The sequence below is a fragment of the Spea bombifrons genome, chromosome 13, assembly GCF_027358695.1.
Source record: "Spea bombifrons isolate aSpeBom1 chromosome 13, aSpeBom1.2.pri, whole genome shotgun sequence".
Classification (NCBI taxonomy): domain Eukaryota; kingdom Metazoa; phylum Chordata; class Amphibia; order Anura; family Pelobatidae; genus Spea; species Spea bombifrons.
Window position 1 is genome coordinate 9,778,396 of NC_071099.1, and position 14,758 is coordinate 9,793,153.

Here is a 14,758-nt window from a genome sequence, read left to right on the forward strand (position 1 = left end):
GGCCTCAGAGGCCAGGAACTGGTATGGTGGGGACTTGGACCCCACCCTAATGTCCGAGCCCCAGCTCATCGTGGTCACTTATCCCTCTGCTAGTGCAAGACGTTGACCTGTCCTAAACCCGAAGCTGGTAAAAGCCTGACCTGTTTAGGTTACCAGGCCCTGGCCGTGTATTTATCAAACTATAGGCTTTTAGCACAGCGTTAATCTTGTTTCAGTGTTTGTTTCTTGTAACTTTGTACATATCCCAACTTTTTTTTATATATAATTAAATGTAAACCCCCTCCCCCTCTAAAAGTGTTAATATGCTTCAATCTATTACAAATAAAATACAAATGGTTTAAACCTAGCGGCGGCCGGTGAGGTGTTTGATCTGTTTTGAGGCAGTAGAGGGAGGCAGAGAGCCCGCTGAGGGCCGCACATGCTCCTCTTTTCACCCAGCGTCTTGTGAAATCCCTGTTTTTCACCGTCGGTTAGTACGTGTTAAATGCCTGCGCCGCATCTGATCCCGGTCAGCGCTGTCTCCCAGACTATATTATGTTTCGTTCCTTTGCTGTTTTGAGAAAAGCTCATCACTCAGGGATACGGCGGCTCTCAGCAGGACAACACGACGGACATTAACGTGTAGCGTGTGATTTTTATTAGCCTGGCAGTGCAATTGGGTTTTATGCAGCGGTCGCTTTAACGCTTGCGTTTCAGTTTATAGAAACGAGTTACAGATAAAATAAACCGTATTAAAAGCCCCTGTTCTATCCCCATTCTCACAATCTGCATGATTATTCCTCCCCTCCTTTTGTGTTAAGGTGCTGGATGGGGAGGAGAAAGAAGGGAACATCTGGATAAGAAATGGGTCGCGTTACATGGAATCTGCCACTCAGCTCGGCTTGCTGCCGGTTGCCATATCAGTTAAATACCTCTAAAATAAATGCCCCTCGTTTTGCCTTGTACACGCTCCGAGCGGGCATCGATCTAGGGGAAGTGGGGCAGATTCTCAGCATACTTGGGAGCTGTCAGGATTTGCCCTCATGTCTTAGGGGTTTTCTTACTCCAATCTTGGGGTGAAAGGGCAGTTTTCAGAGGGCTGTAGCTGATGTCTTCATATTCCCCGGACATTGAGACTTGCGGCAGCGTTATTTACCAGCAATGAGTCCCATCCTGCTGGCATTGGGGGCCCGCTGAGTGCAGATGGAGGGTCCGAGGGGGAGGTTGCCTTACGGAGAAGACTTCTCAGGGCGCAGCCAGCTTGTGGCACAATCCTGTTGCCTGCCTGCCCCGGGCTGGGCAGATAAATTCCCAGTGACTGACAGATGCTAATGATCACGCACAGCTGTTCCAGTTTGTCCCGGTAATCCCAGGGCAGGGTCACTTCCAGGATAAACAGAACCTTGTGTCCCAGTCCGTCTCCCCAATGTTAACTTCTTGAGTACTCACCAGACGCAGCCGGGCAGGTCCTGCGCAGATGGGGTTAATGGGGATGATGGTACGTTGACAGAGGCGCTGGAGAAGGGCCACCGTTTCTGGGGACATGAGAACGGGGTTGTTGTAAGAAGGATGCAGGCAGAGCCCGGAGGTCCCGACAGCCCGCGGGCCGCACCGGACTCCTGTTTGTTTAAAGTCTCCAGTGGGAAGAATGAAAAGTATCCGATGAATAAGATCCAACTGTGACAGGTGCTGCTGGTGGCAATAACGTAACACGCGTGTAAGGGATACGGCCCCCACCCACCGCATTGTGTGTACCTGCTATATGAGAGCAAAACCAGCCCAGGACACTCATTGCAACCCGGACATCAGCACCCGCCGGCCCGTGTCTGAACGCCCGACGACCTGGAGCCATACACACAGGTATATAACTGCACGGCGACCGGGAACACGCTACACCGAAATATTAATACACGGTGACCAGGAACACGATACGCGGGGATACTAATACACGGCGACCAGGACCACGCTACATGGAAATATTAATACACGGTGACCGGGAACACACTACACGGGCATACTAATACACGGCGACCGGGACCACGCTACGTGGGAATATTAATACACGGCGACCGGGACCACGCTACATGGGAATATTAATGCACAGAGACTGGGAACATGCTACAGCGAACGGGAATGCTACACAGGAATATTAATGCATGCCGACTGGGAACACACTACATGGGAATATTAATGCACAGAGACCGGGAACATGCTACACGGGAATATTAATACACAGAGACCGGAAACACGCTGCACACAGGAATAATAATACACAGAGCCGGCATCTTTATCGTTAACGTTAAACTCTATCAATTAATTTGAAATAAATAGAAACTGTAATAATAAGAGGGAATAATGGCCGCCGTTTGCGGTTTGCAGCTCTTCCTGCCTGTCGGTGTCACCGAGTCACGTCGCTTGAGCTGCCGCCTCTCAAATGGCCGGAATATGGATTGGGCAGGATAGGTACCCAGGTAAAGCACATCACTCAGCACACGGCAATCAACACGTAACCATGAACGACATACAAACTGCATACATGCTGCTCTTCACGCTTAGGGGGATTCCCCCTGCATTGGAATGGATGTCCTCCATCCCCCCTACTATTTTCTCGGAGATGGGAAGAATTAACCACGAAGCCCCTCTGCTGAATCAGGAATCTCCCGAATCCCCCCGTTTCCTCTAACATGTCACCACGCTCCCTCCACGCGGATCATGTTCTCTGAGCTCAGGGGTCCCAGGACCTTGGCGGGAGGCCACGGGCAGCCGGGTACATAGTGAGGAAGGATTTCTGTGGAGATGCCAGTTTGATCTTAGGCGAAAATCCTGATATTCTAAACTTAGGTCCAGAACATTTCTGTGTCCGTCCCGCTGGCCGGAGATCAGGAGATTTCTGCCATGTAAACACAGGGAAGACGGCAGGGGTCCTGGGGGGCAAGTGACAGGGACGGGGGGCATGGATGAGAGCCAAAAGGCAGCACACATCTGGGGTTAATGGGCAGATTCTCAGCATACCAGGGAGCTCTCAGGATTTGCCCCTGAGTTTTGGGATCTTGTGGTGAATGGGCAGATTCTCAGGGTTTTACCCCAGATTTAGGGTAAATGGGGAGATTCTCAGGGTCACACAGTCTGGTGCTGACTCCTTCATATTCTCCTCTGATTTAATGATATTGAAGCGTCCAGATTGGTGCTTTTCTCCCTGCTGTATCACAGCTGGGGTCCCTGCTTGAATATAGGTGTCTCTATAAAGCCCTGCATCAGGACCAATCTGGTTGCCATGGCTGGGCATTTGCATAACATATTTGTTCTGAGATATGAAATGTTTCACATAATGAGAGGTCTTAGGGTTATCTCAGTGATTCGCTCTGTATAAAGCCATGGGAGAGACATATGAAAGCCAGTTACTGGTTGACATAGAATGTGTATTGATAAACTGTCACTTATAGACTGCTGCTTATAAAGACGTGTCTCACAGGAGGAACTGAAGTGGCCGGTTCCAGCTCGAAGACATCAGAGAGCCCAGCCAACATAAAGACGTTGGAGAGCCCAACTAACGAGAAGACGTCAGAGAGCTCAGCTAACGAGAAGATGTCTGAGAGCCTAGCTAAGGAGAAGACGTCGGAGAGCCCAGCTAACGAGGCAACGTCGGAGAGCCCAGCTAACGAGACGACGTTGGAGAGCCTAGCTAAGGAGAAGACGTCGGAGAGCCCAGCAAACGAGGCAACGTCGGAGAGCCCAGCTAAGGAGAAGACGTTGGAGAGCCCAGCTAAGGAGAAGACATTGAAGAGCCCAGCTAAGGAGAAGACTTTAGAAAGCCTAGCTAACAAGAGGACGTTGGAGAGCCCAGCCAACAAGAAAGGAATCACTGTAAATCCACCAAAGAAGGAGCAGAACAAAGACTCCAAAATGGAGCAATTGGCCCCGGGGGCCCCTCCTGAGTCTGTTGTGGACCCCAAAGCAAAAAAGGAGCCAGGAAGCGATGGGAAGAAGTTGGGAGAAGTGAACGACCAATTAAACGTGGCGTCTGGTGCTGGAGGATCACGGTAATGTTAACACCAAGAGTTATCTTAGAAATATCCAATGAAATGTTAGCCATGTATAACTCAGCTGGGGCCCCCGGGGTCCCCGAGTAAATTATTTCCAAATTTTTGTTCACTGTTATTATTTCACTGGCAAGATTCCAGTTGGAATATCTGGTTTCCCGTGAGATGTTCTCCTAATTCCAGTGTAGAGCAAAGTGACGGTGACTGTGGACTAACGGAAAATTCCCAGACCACTGACCCTCGACCTTTTGGGGTTCTCTACAGTTTGCGGGAGGTTAATCCTGGGTTTAATGTAATTCTGACTCCTGTATGTCTCATTCCTTCATTGTTCCATCTTAGGACTGACCACCGTTTGGGTCACCAGGAAATTAGTTTTGAATCCTGGGACTTTTCTCCTATAAATATCTTATTATTGATCTATTCCTAAAATACTATCTCCTCAACCCAAAAGTGAAGGGAAACCCACCACTTTCCAGTGGCCATGGATATGGTGTATTGTCCTCCCGTACTGGCAGGTTTTGGGTTCCTCGTCAGTCTGCTCTACTTGGCCAAGCTTATTAATGGACCTGGGAGGCCTGCGTCATCCGTTTAGCCCGTGGTGTCCCCTGGGGCAGATCTTCCTCACCCAGGGTGTGATAAGTGTTGACAAAGTTTTTGCTTACACAATATCTCGTAAACCCTCAGCCAGGGAGTGACAGGATAACCTTGTTTGTTGATGCGTGGGGAACGCCACCGAAATTCCTCCCGCTCAGACTGATTTGGCGTCTCGAAAGGCGGCTTGGCTCGCTCCAGAAGGCATTTTGCAATTTAATACATGTAGGAGGAGGCCAAATAATAGATTTACTTAGAGCCAGAAGGTTAATTATTGCTTTCTGTTCCACTAATTTGTTGGACCTGCCAGTTTTCCCCACATGGGGTACAGTGGCTTCCCGTATCTAAAACCGTCTCGTGATTTCGAGAAGTTTGGCCGGTTGATGTGGATGGTGGGCTCTGCCGCAGTGTGATCATGCAGGTTAAAGGATCTCCTGATCTATTAGAAACACATGGAATTGAACCGTGTGATCTGCCCCTACCCTCTACCTGCCTCTATCTAGTGGATTCCATCACATTGAGTGGCAGAGACCATTCTCTGGAGGACACGTATTCCTTGTTGGCCTTCATGGGCTGTTCTTTGATTGCAGAGGCAGCTTGATGCCCCTGAGAGCAGCCTAGAGTGGCCAAATGCTTCTTACTTAGAGTTCATGATTCTAGGTTTACCCCATTCCCTGAGTGTTAGATCCTTGCAAGGTTTCATCTCTGGCGTGGCCTTTCAGTTTGGAATCGAGATATGAGATGTAGAGAGCTCCGTGAACGGGTAGCCAGGGTTACAGTGCTGACTATCACTGGCCTTGGTCGGACATTTAGCTGATGCTTCTGTTTGTCACCCACAGGTCTCAGAGCCAAATAGAAGGGGGATTGGGAAAGCCCACACCCCTTCCACGGCTGAAAACCAAGCTCAAGCTGTCCACAGACAAAGTATCTCAGGGACAAGGGGCTGAAGAAGCCACAAGCAGCCCAACAGTCCCCGAGAGCCCGTGGGGCATCTACCCATTAACCCCAGGAGCCATGGATCTGCAGAGTCCTGTTATCATAATAGGAGATGAGGTGTTCCAGGTCATAGGTGAGAACTAAACATACTGAAGGAGTGGATACCATGCCTGGGTTATCAGTAGGTGTCATATTGTGGAATGCTGTATGTGGTGAGGAATGTTCCGTATTGTGTTTGGGTTCTGTATATGTAACACGCGCTCTTCTGTACACACAGATGACTGCCCCCCACCTCCTGCTCCATTCCCACATCGGATTGTGACCCTCCGACAGGACGATGTGGCCACTCTGTATGACTTGAACATGAATGAAATCATTGGAGGGTGAGATGGTCATAAATATCTATACATTATATACAGTCCTATCGCCTTATTAAACACGCCGTGTGCCGCACCATCTGCTATTAAGAACCTGATACTGGGCTTCAAATTTTATTTGTGTATTAAGATCGTGTCCACCGTCTCCTTTCAATACAACACATGTTTTACAGCCCGGTGATAAAACACGTGTGCTGTGCCAGGGTACAGATCCACAAATTCACTGCTCCTTTTCTTTGGACCAGGGGCCGATATGGAGAAGTCCACCTCTGCAAAGAGAAATCCAGTGACCTCCAGCTTGTGGCCAAAGTCCTGAAGTTACAAAGCAGCCGAGAACGAGTAAGATGTCCGTCTCATGGTCAGTTGTCTGTCTGTCTCCTTCCCAGGAACTGTCTGTCTGTCATTTAGGACCTGTCTGTCTCTCAGGAGATGGCTCTGAATGAGATCGGTGTTATGAATCAGCTGGATCATCGGAACCTCATCCAAATGTTTGACGCCGTGGAGACGCCTACCGAGATCTTCCTGTTTCTGGAATAGTGAGTGAGAGTCCACCCTACCATCATATCTGCCACTCGTCTAGTAATGCCCTTCTCCTGACTCCTCAACAACACACATATTGCTTTGCCCAGATGCCCAAACGGCCTCTAGACAGAGACTAGAAAACCAGCTGGAATATTTCCCACAATCAGCCGTATGACATCATGCAAATTTGTGACATCATTCACCCTGCGTGCAATCCACGCTCCATGGCAGGCTCAGGCATTAGCTGCCAACATCCTCCAAACGCATTAATAACTGCCCTGCTGCTACTAAACCCTCCTTACTGCCCCGATCCCTCAACCACTGCCTCAGATGCCACTACCATTATTACTGTGATGTCATTCTCGCTCTGCTTGCAGCGTGGAGGGCGGCGAGCTGTTTGAGAGGATTATTGATGAAAATTACCAGCTGACGGAGCTGGACGCCATGGTGTACGTGCGCCAGATCTGCGAGGGCATCTTCTACATGCACCAGATGTACGTCCTGCACTTGGACCTCAAGGTAACTCCGTCATACATACTAACCGGGGTCTACTGACCAAGCGTGGGGTCCGCGGGTGTATCAGGGGGTATGTCAGGGGGTAGATCAGGGCACAGTCACCCTTGTGACATCACACACAACGGCAGTATTCCATGTGACTGCGTTTGGGATTTATTACGTCAATTGCATCATAAATCGGAAACATATCGCAAGCTCTTTGCGCTAAAGAGTTTCCCGTTGTTTCAGGAACCCCGAGTAACCTGTGAAGGGTCGTAATCTGTCATTTAATGGGTTAAACCGAGAGTAAAAAATACAGGGTTTATAAATAGCAAATGAAAGACAAGATTAAAAGCCTCCCGGATTATGTGGAGGGAAAGTGAGCATCAGAGAGACCTCCCTGCCCCCCCTGGTCCCTGCCCCCCAGTCCCTGCGCTGACGCTTTAGACCTTTACCCTTTACCAACCTCACAGCCTGTGCCATGCAGCAGAGCTCCGGCTCCCAGCAGGGCCAAAATCAAACTTAAAATCTGTTTATTGCGCATGGAGAGCCTGGACGCTCCCGTCACATACACCTACTAACAGGAACACACAGTAGTCACGGCTATTATATTACATGCAAGCCGCGTGTATTATCAGAGCTGGCAGTCGCCCGCCTGAGCTCCCATGTCACTTGTAAAGGCCAAGTCTCATTTTGTTTCCAAACCAAGGGTTGCCCCGCACACCCCTGGCAGGGGTTATAGGCAGCTTTCTGAAAACACTGACAGGATGAGCATCTGCTTCTACAGCTCCTACCAGGGGAGGGCTCACACCTTCTGGCCTGGGGGGCAAGTAAAGCCTAGAGGTCCCATCAGCCCCTTGCTCGCCCCGGTAACTCACAAATGCACCGGCACACATATTTACACACACTTTAACGTTTACACAATCATACACAGCAACACACACACTCACGCTTACATATATTTACACTTACACACATTTACACCCTCATGCTAATACACACATACTCATGCTATGACATTGTCCTTCTCACACACTTACATACACACATCCATGCTCACACACACTTACATATACAGATCCAAGCTCACACACACTTACATATACACATTCATGCTCACACACACACATTTACATATACACATCCATGCTCACACACACACACATTTACATATACACATCTATGCTCACACACACACATTTACATATACACATCCATGCTCACACACACACATTTACATATACACATCTATGCTCACACACACATTTACATATACACATCCATGCTCACACACACACATTTACATATACACATCTATGCTCACACACACATTTACATATACACATCCATGCTCACACACACACATTTACATATACACATCTATGCTCACACACACACATTTACATATTCACACCCATGCTCACACACACTTACATATGCACATCCATGCTCACACACTTACATATGCATATTTATCCTCACACAAATACACATACATTCATTCTAACATACACACTTAAATATACACTCTGACTCTCACATACATTCATGCTCTTTCCCTCTCACCTCGCTTTTACTGTGATGTCACGTAACATTGCCTTACTTCCCCGCCGCAATAAATACATTGTGGGCGTGGCATGGTGAGGCCGCTTAGGGGCACTGCAAGTTAAGGCGGAGTTAGTGGACCTGGGTGGAGCCAAGGCTTGAATATAAAGTGATTATATATATTTTCTTTACCAGTTAATAAGGTATGATGGGACTGGGAAGGGGTCAGGGGTCACAGGGGTGTGCGGAGGGGCTAACATCACGTTCTGATTTATATTCTGTATTTATCTGACGGGAAATAATGATCCTAATGTTATGTTTTCTCCTTTTTCTGTCTTTTCCTCCTCCTTTTGCGCTGATGAATACCCGAAGCCCGATAACATTGTGTGCGTCTCACCAATCAGCCACATGGTGAAAATCATAGATTTTGGCCTGGCTAGAAGGTGTTGTTTCCCTATACGTCTGTCTGTCTGCATGACATTTGTCTGTCTCTTTCAGGGAGTCTCTTTGTAACATGGTGTCATTAACCTGCTTGTCATACATGTACTCGCTGGTTTCTGCATGATGCATGTTTGTTTTAATGATGCATCTGACCCTAAGACGCAGCTTTTTGGGAATGGTTGTATTGTGTCCTTTGACAAGACATCTCTGTCTGTCCGGAGGACTCACGTCTATCTTTCTGTCTCCCAGATATAAGCCGCAGAAGAAGCTGAAAGTTTCCTTCGGAACGGCAGAATTTCTGGCCCCCGAAGTTGTGAATTTCGATTTTGTGTCTTTCCCGACGGACATGTGGAGTGTCGGTGTCATCACATACATGATGTAAAGAGCATGGCACGGTTGGACACTGTGTGGGGTTGTGTGAACACGTGTGTAGAATTCACACTCTGTAGCCCAGCAGTGTGAGCGAGTGATGTCATTTGGGTTTTTATTAGGTGTGAGTGTGCAAGGTTGTGCCTGTTTTATTAGGTGCGAGTGTGCGAGGTTGTGGCTGTTTTATTAGGTGCGAGTGTGCGAGGTTGTGGCTGTTTTAATGGGTGTGAAGGCACTTGTGATGTCTCTCCAAGCCAGGGGTCTCTTTCTCTCCCAGGGTCAGCGGTCTCTCCCCTTTCCTTGGGGACAATGAAACAGAAACACTGAATAATGTGCTCAGTGGTAATATAGACTTTGACGAGGAGCCGTTTGAACTCGTATCAGACGAAGGCAAAGACTTTATATCCAATCTGATGATTCGGGAGAAAAGGTCAGAGCCAGATCTTTCCAAAATCCCTACTCAGACCCTAAACCTTCTCCGCGTGACCCCCCTCAATGTGTGACATCTCTCCAAACTTTGTGAAACCCAAAACGTAATCAGTTTGAGCCAATGTGATCTGATGAATCTGCTCCTGACCTTTCTTGACCTCGCGCTTCTTTTCCTGTGACCCACCCTGACCACGTTCTTTTCCACTCGACCTTTCGCTGACGTCAATCTCTTCTCTTCCTGTCAGCGGGCGGATGAGCGCTGCCCAGTGCCTCAAACACCCTTGGCTCAACGATCTTGCGCGAAAGGCCAAGCTTTGCCATCGGCTCCTTAAGTCTCAGATAGAATTGCGCAAGTACATGATGCGTCGGCGCTGGAAGGTGAGCGTCCAACCATCCCACCGTCCCTTCCACCCCACAACCACACTTCACTCACAATTGTGTCCTTCTCTTTCCATTAGAAAAATGTTTTCGCCGTGACGGCAGCAAACAGGTTTTTGAAGATCAGCAGCTCCAGTTGTCTGACCTCTCTGGGTGAATGAGACTTCTGGGTGATCCTGGGGAGGCACCATGCGCAGCCTGCCATTAGTGTCTATGCTAAGGGAAGGAGGACGCACAAAACAGACCCAATTTCTAACAATGTCTGATGTTGCTTCAGGAAGTTTGGGGGATACAGTCAGTCCTAGAACCTAGAATGAATCCTGACGGAACCCCCTCATTACATAGTTCACGTGCGTTAAGAAAAAGAGGGGCTCGTCCTCAGAGAGCACGCTGAGCCCCAAAAAGATTTAACTCACAGTAAGTGTGTTTAATAAATTGTGGTGGAATCCACTTATTTGCACCAAATTACGTGTGTTTCTATACATAATGTGGGGGAGGTTCGGTAACCTGGTGGATAAGGTTCTCCTGACAGGTCCTTGAGTCAGGCCACCGTCCTCTGACATTTAAAGGATTTACTGGAAATTGTGTAAAATTACCAACAAAATACTGCAAAACAGGAAAAGTGTATTTTATCCATTAGATACAGAGACAGCTGGTGGCGTAATAATATCCATTTATATTGACATAAATATTCACATACATGCGGGTTACTCTACTGGTCAGAGAGCTTCTCAGATGGACAGATGGGAAGGAGGGTGAGTTAGGAGCTCTCTGGTTTCTTTCTCCTCTTCTTTTGAGCGTTCAGAAATAGTTCCCGAGCGAACACCGGCTCCACCTTAAGGAATAGAGGAAGAGACATGTCTGAACAATGTGAAAAACCAGCCGGAGGACCTGATATAGACATGGAAGATAAAGGTGAGAAATAAGGAGGGACACGTTGGGTGCTCCTGGAGGAGCAGGCACACAGGAAAAGTGTCCGTGGTGTTCCCACTCACATGCGCCGTCACTAGTTTCCTGGTGTTCACTTTGGATGCGTCTGGATATTCTTCCCCAAAACACAGTTTGAACTGATACTGGGGCTCCGGACCATTGTGTGTCACGTACGTTTCCATCTCTGAATCAAAAGAGAAGGTAGACTGAGACTCTAATCATCCCTCTCTCTCCAGACCAACCCCTAGGAACCCTCCACTTGCTACCCCCATGACTGATCCTCACTGAACCAGCTCCCTCTATTACAAATCCATCCCAATCATAATTCAATGATTGCACATAATCAACTGAAATAGCTGAGCCATTATTCCCCCGGCCCCTCTGTCCATCCCTGACACCTCTCTATCATACCTGAAGGCTCATTGGGCAGGGTTTCTCTGATCCTCACCAGTCCCTCTGCACCTGATCAGCTCTTCAGACCGTCTGCATTTGCGATACCTCCCTGTTATCTCTCTGTCTCCCTGTCGCTCTCTAATTCTCCATCACTGGGTCTTTCCCTATCTCCCCTCCACCTGCCCATCCTGCTCGTTTTGGAGTGCATCCCTGTTATTTGCCCTACAGCTCACCGTGCATGAAAAGCTCAGTGTCCAGCACCTTGCACGTTCTCTCTCGCTCCAGCTTGTTTGGTTGATCAGTATGCGGGGCCAGGGGGCCGCTCCAGTACACACGCACCTGGCATTGCCGCTTGACAAATACCCCTTCAGGTGCAACCCATAGCAGGACTCCCTTATCCAGGTGTTCCAGGAGCTTGTGCAGAGCGTGGTCCACTCCTGGGGATAAGATCCCAGACAGCCTGTGCGGGGAGGGCAGTGAAATCTCCTCTAGTGGCAGCGCAGGGCATGGACCGAAAAGATGTGGGGTAAGTGACCAGGGCACAATCCGACATCCTTCAGCCGTTTGTGTCGTGACCTCTGTCACCAACCTGTCCCGATAATATAAGCGCACGTGTAGCCAGAAATCTGCAGCAGAACAGAAATGAATGAATGGACAGATACATACATGACCCCAACATACATGTAAGTGTTCATGGTACCAGAAAAAAAAGCTGAGTCTATTCATTAAACCCTGAACTGGGTCAATTTCTGGGCTCATAGAGAAAACCCAGCAGAATGTGTCTGAATCTTCCTGAAGTTACCAGGACCTCCTTGCAGTTCATCGGGTCCTCGGAGAGCTGCAGGGGTTCAGACTTACAGATGTTGGGGTTCCCTGACGCTATACTAAGACCTCGCCTGAGCCTGCCGGGTTCACCGTGAGTTTGCCGCGTTCTGCCGATGGAATCATACGACCGGTTAGGATGAGCTCACCTGATGCTGATGGCGAGTAGACGTCCGAGATATCTATCGCTTTCTGATCCATGGGGTGAGTCTCCCAGAAGAAAGGGATAGTCGTGAGACAATCTGAGCAGGAGACAGATAATGAGTGTCTGAGACATTTTGGAAACTGCAGGACTGTTAACGTTCTGTTGGGGCGATCGGTAACTGTTTCAGGTCATTGGGGTGATAATGGGGGGGGATGCTGTGACTTGGGGGTAAATGCCTTAATGTAACTACATGAAGACAGCTGGTGGGTTCAGGGTTCTGGTGTCTCTGTAGGCTTTTCAGGGACATAATAGTAATAAATGACATCATCCGGGATATGTTACCCCTTCCTGCCGCTTTGTGTTGGGCCTCGTTCTCCATGATTTTGGGGGAAATGTTTGCTTCCTGGTGACTTGCTTTGTTCAGATCCCCAGCCTGAGATTGTAAAAAAATAAAAAGAGAGGGTTTTAGATAAAAAAAAAAAAAGGAAAAATCCAACGAGAGGTGAAATCAGATGCACCCGGCTGGAAACGCTCCTCACCCGAGCCGCCTGCTGCTCCTTCAGGATGGTTGGCGGTTCTGTGTTTGGAGAACTTCTGGATTCAATCGATCCATTTTCTGTAACAAAAAACATAGATTATGAGCCCAGAGGAGAGACTCGGAATCCTGCGCTATCATAGAGGTATGCGGCATGACCAGTCCTAGAGGTTCAAGGCTCACCATGAAACACTGTCATTCTACAAGCTCCTAGAGCATCCAGGGCCGCGTCCCACTGAGTCCTAGGGGTGTAAAGCTTGTCCTAGAGGCCCCAGTGTTTTATCACACATAGTCAGGTGAGTAGCCGTACTTACCTGGACTGGCCCGGGGCTCTGATACAATCCTATACACCTTGTAAGGTTCGGCCACGTCCATCTGGCTGTTGTCGTGAACCTCCTGGAAGTCTGGACTCTTATTGAGGGCGCATCGGATCCGGGTCTTCCAGACGGAGGGATCGGCCGATCCTGATTCTTCGCGAAACTTGCCCTTATACACAGCCCAGGCCTGTCCAAGTGAGAGAGTTCTGGGGTAACTGTTACTACCTGCCCCCCTCACCGGCATACAATGCCCAACCAATAACGGTAACCGCGGGCGATGGGGTCAGCGAGGCCGTGTTTTGGGTTACCTTGAAGAGAGCCGCGTCTTGCTGGGCGCTGTAGTCATGTTTGGCCGCGTGTTTCCAGGGAATGCGGAACAGGGTTTTCTCCTGGTTTTCCCAGCGGAGTCCGGGATATTTCCCGCTGTCAATCTGCAGCATCAGCCATTCCTTCAGCCTCAGCGGCTGAGACCCCGGGGTAGACATCTCCAGCAACCTACACCTGAGTGGGGCAACAAATTAAAGGGGACCAGAGAGATATCCCCCAGGGACCCCAACCTCAAGGACGTCAACAGGAACCTCCCCAAGAGACCCTGCTTCCAGAGCGCTACCTGCCTTGGACATTGTAGCCAAACAATGGCGGACCACGGCCAACTCCCACCTCGCCCCCTACTAGATGGCGTGTGCCCCTTATACCACACTCTCCTCTCCCAAAACTGCCCCCCTCAGACTCACGGCATCTTCCATGAACTACCCTTTCCTTTATTAACCCCAACCCTCTTCCTCCTCATCCCAGCACTTGGCTCCTCGCTGCCCATTCTGCCCCAAAGCTTTTAACCCTCATTACTTTCCTGGAGCCCAAATCGCATCCTCCTCCCTGCCCGGCAAACCTCAGACTCTCGCTGCCTCCTGACCCTCGCTGCTCCCAGACCCTCGCTGCCTCCAGACCCCCGCTGCCTCCAGACCCCTGCTGCCCCACCTCCTGCCCCTTCTTCTGCGTTACCTCCACCTGGTGTCCGCTCTCCTCCTTAATTTTCTGGGGACTTTCTCTGGTGACGCCTACTAGGTAACTGCTTTAGAACTGAAAGTGAAAGTGATGGTTCTACTGCTTTCACTTTCCTCGCATGTAACGAGGAAGAAATCTGGGCAGATCGGAGCGCCCGATGCATTTATCTCCAAATACCTCCAATAGTCCTTCTTACCCCGCGTCCCAAGCAACACCCCGAGCGTCACCTCAAGCGTCACCCCAAGGGCCACCTGGGACATACAAACCAGTCTTATTATTTAATACTTTGTGCCCTATCGTTGGGTATTTAGAAGAAGAATAATGGGGTTTATTTACCCTGTTTAATTCATAAATTTATAAAGCCGTTTCCTGCTGTTTCTATACAAATTATTGGGGCTTTTAGGGCTGTAGAACCCTGCGATACCCTCATACCCAGCAAACATTCTGACCTCCTAGAAAAGAGGGGCATCAGGGGAGGAGAGAGAGGGGCATCAGGGGAGGAAAGAGGG

At 49.2% G+C, this 14,758-nt stretch overlaps 2 protein-coding genes across 3 annotated transcripts; one reads left to right on the forward strand and one right to left on the reverse strand.

The window, feature by feature from the left end:
• The first annotated feature begins 1,214 nt into the window (after positions 1 to 1,214).
• MYLK2 (myosin light chain kinase 2) lies at positions 1,215 to 10,567 on the forward strand. 2 transcript variants are annotated; one of them, XM_053453363.1, is made up of 13 exons: positions 1,215 to 1,839; positions 2,359 to 2,450; positions 3,452 to 4,019; positions 5,450 to 5,679; positions 5,824 to 5,929; positions 6,169 to 6,262; positions 6,350 to 6,459; positions 6,823 to 6,964; positions 8,858 to 8,871; positions 9,176 to 9,304; positions 9,573 to 9,725; positions 9,970 to 10,102; positions 10,183 to 10,567. In XM_053453363.1, exons 2-13 carry the CDS (start codon positions 2,414 to 2,416, stop codon positions 10,261 to 10,263), a joined length of 1,797 nt encoding a protein of 598 aa, XP_053309338.1. In that variant the 5' UTR covers positions 1,215 to 1,839; positions 2,359 to 2,413; the 3' UTR covers positions 10,264 to 10,567. The 2 variants fall into 2 exon arrangements, with proteins under 2 accessions (XP_053309338.1, XP_053309337.1); XM_053453362.1 differs by having other exon boundaries at positions 1,217 to 1,839; positions 8,858 to 8,928.
• A 94-nt stretch (positions 10,568 to 10,661) lies between these two features.
• LOC128471609 (interferon regulatory factor 4-like) lies at positions 10,662 to 14,340 on the reverse strand. Its single transcript, XM_053453573.1, has 9 exons — positions 14,247 to 14,340; positions 13,553 to 13,745; positions 13,242 to 13,431; positions 12,932 to 13,008; positions 12,735 to 12,825; positions 12,397 to 12,489; positions 11,659 to 12,051; positions 11,098 to 11,216; positions 10,662 to 10,937 (listed from the first exon to the last, which is right to left on the reverse strand). Exons 2-9 carry the CDS (start codon positions 13,727 to 13,729, stop codon positions 10,863 to 10,865), a joined length of 1,215 nt encoding a protein of 404 aa, XP_053309548.1. The 5' UTR covers positions 13,730 to 13,745; positions 14,247 to 14,340; the 3' UTR covers positions 10,662 to 10,862.
• Between the last annotated feature and the right edge of the window lie 418 nt (positions 14,341 to 14,758).

Bases quoted from the DNA above. Each gene is read 5' to 3' on its own strand.
- MYLK2 (XM_053453362.1), top strand. From the start codon at position 2,414: ATGGCCGGAATATGGATTGGGCAGGATAGGTACCCAG. The intron at 4,020-5,449 runs GTAATGTTAACA...TGTCACCCACAG, and splicing joins TCTGGTGCTGGAGGATCACG to GTCTCAGAGCCAAATAGAAG. The intron at 5,930-6,168 runs GTGAGATGGTCA...TCTTTGGACCAG, and splicing joins ATGAATGAAATCATTGGAGG to GGGCCGATATGGAGAAGTCC.
- LOC128471609 (XM_053453573.1), bottom strand. From the start codon at position 13,729: ATGTCTACCCCGGGGTCTCAGCCGCTGAGGCTGAAGGAATGGCTGATG. The intron at 12,490-12,734 runs GTAACATATCCC...TCTCCTGCTCAG, and splicing joins ACACAAAGCGGCAGGAAGGG to ATTGTCTCACGACTATCCCT. The intron at 10,938-11,097 runs GTGAGTGGGAAC...CTATTCCTTAAG, and splicing joins GGAAACTAGTGACGGCGCAT to GTGGAGCCGGTGTTCGCTCG.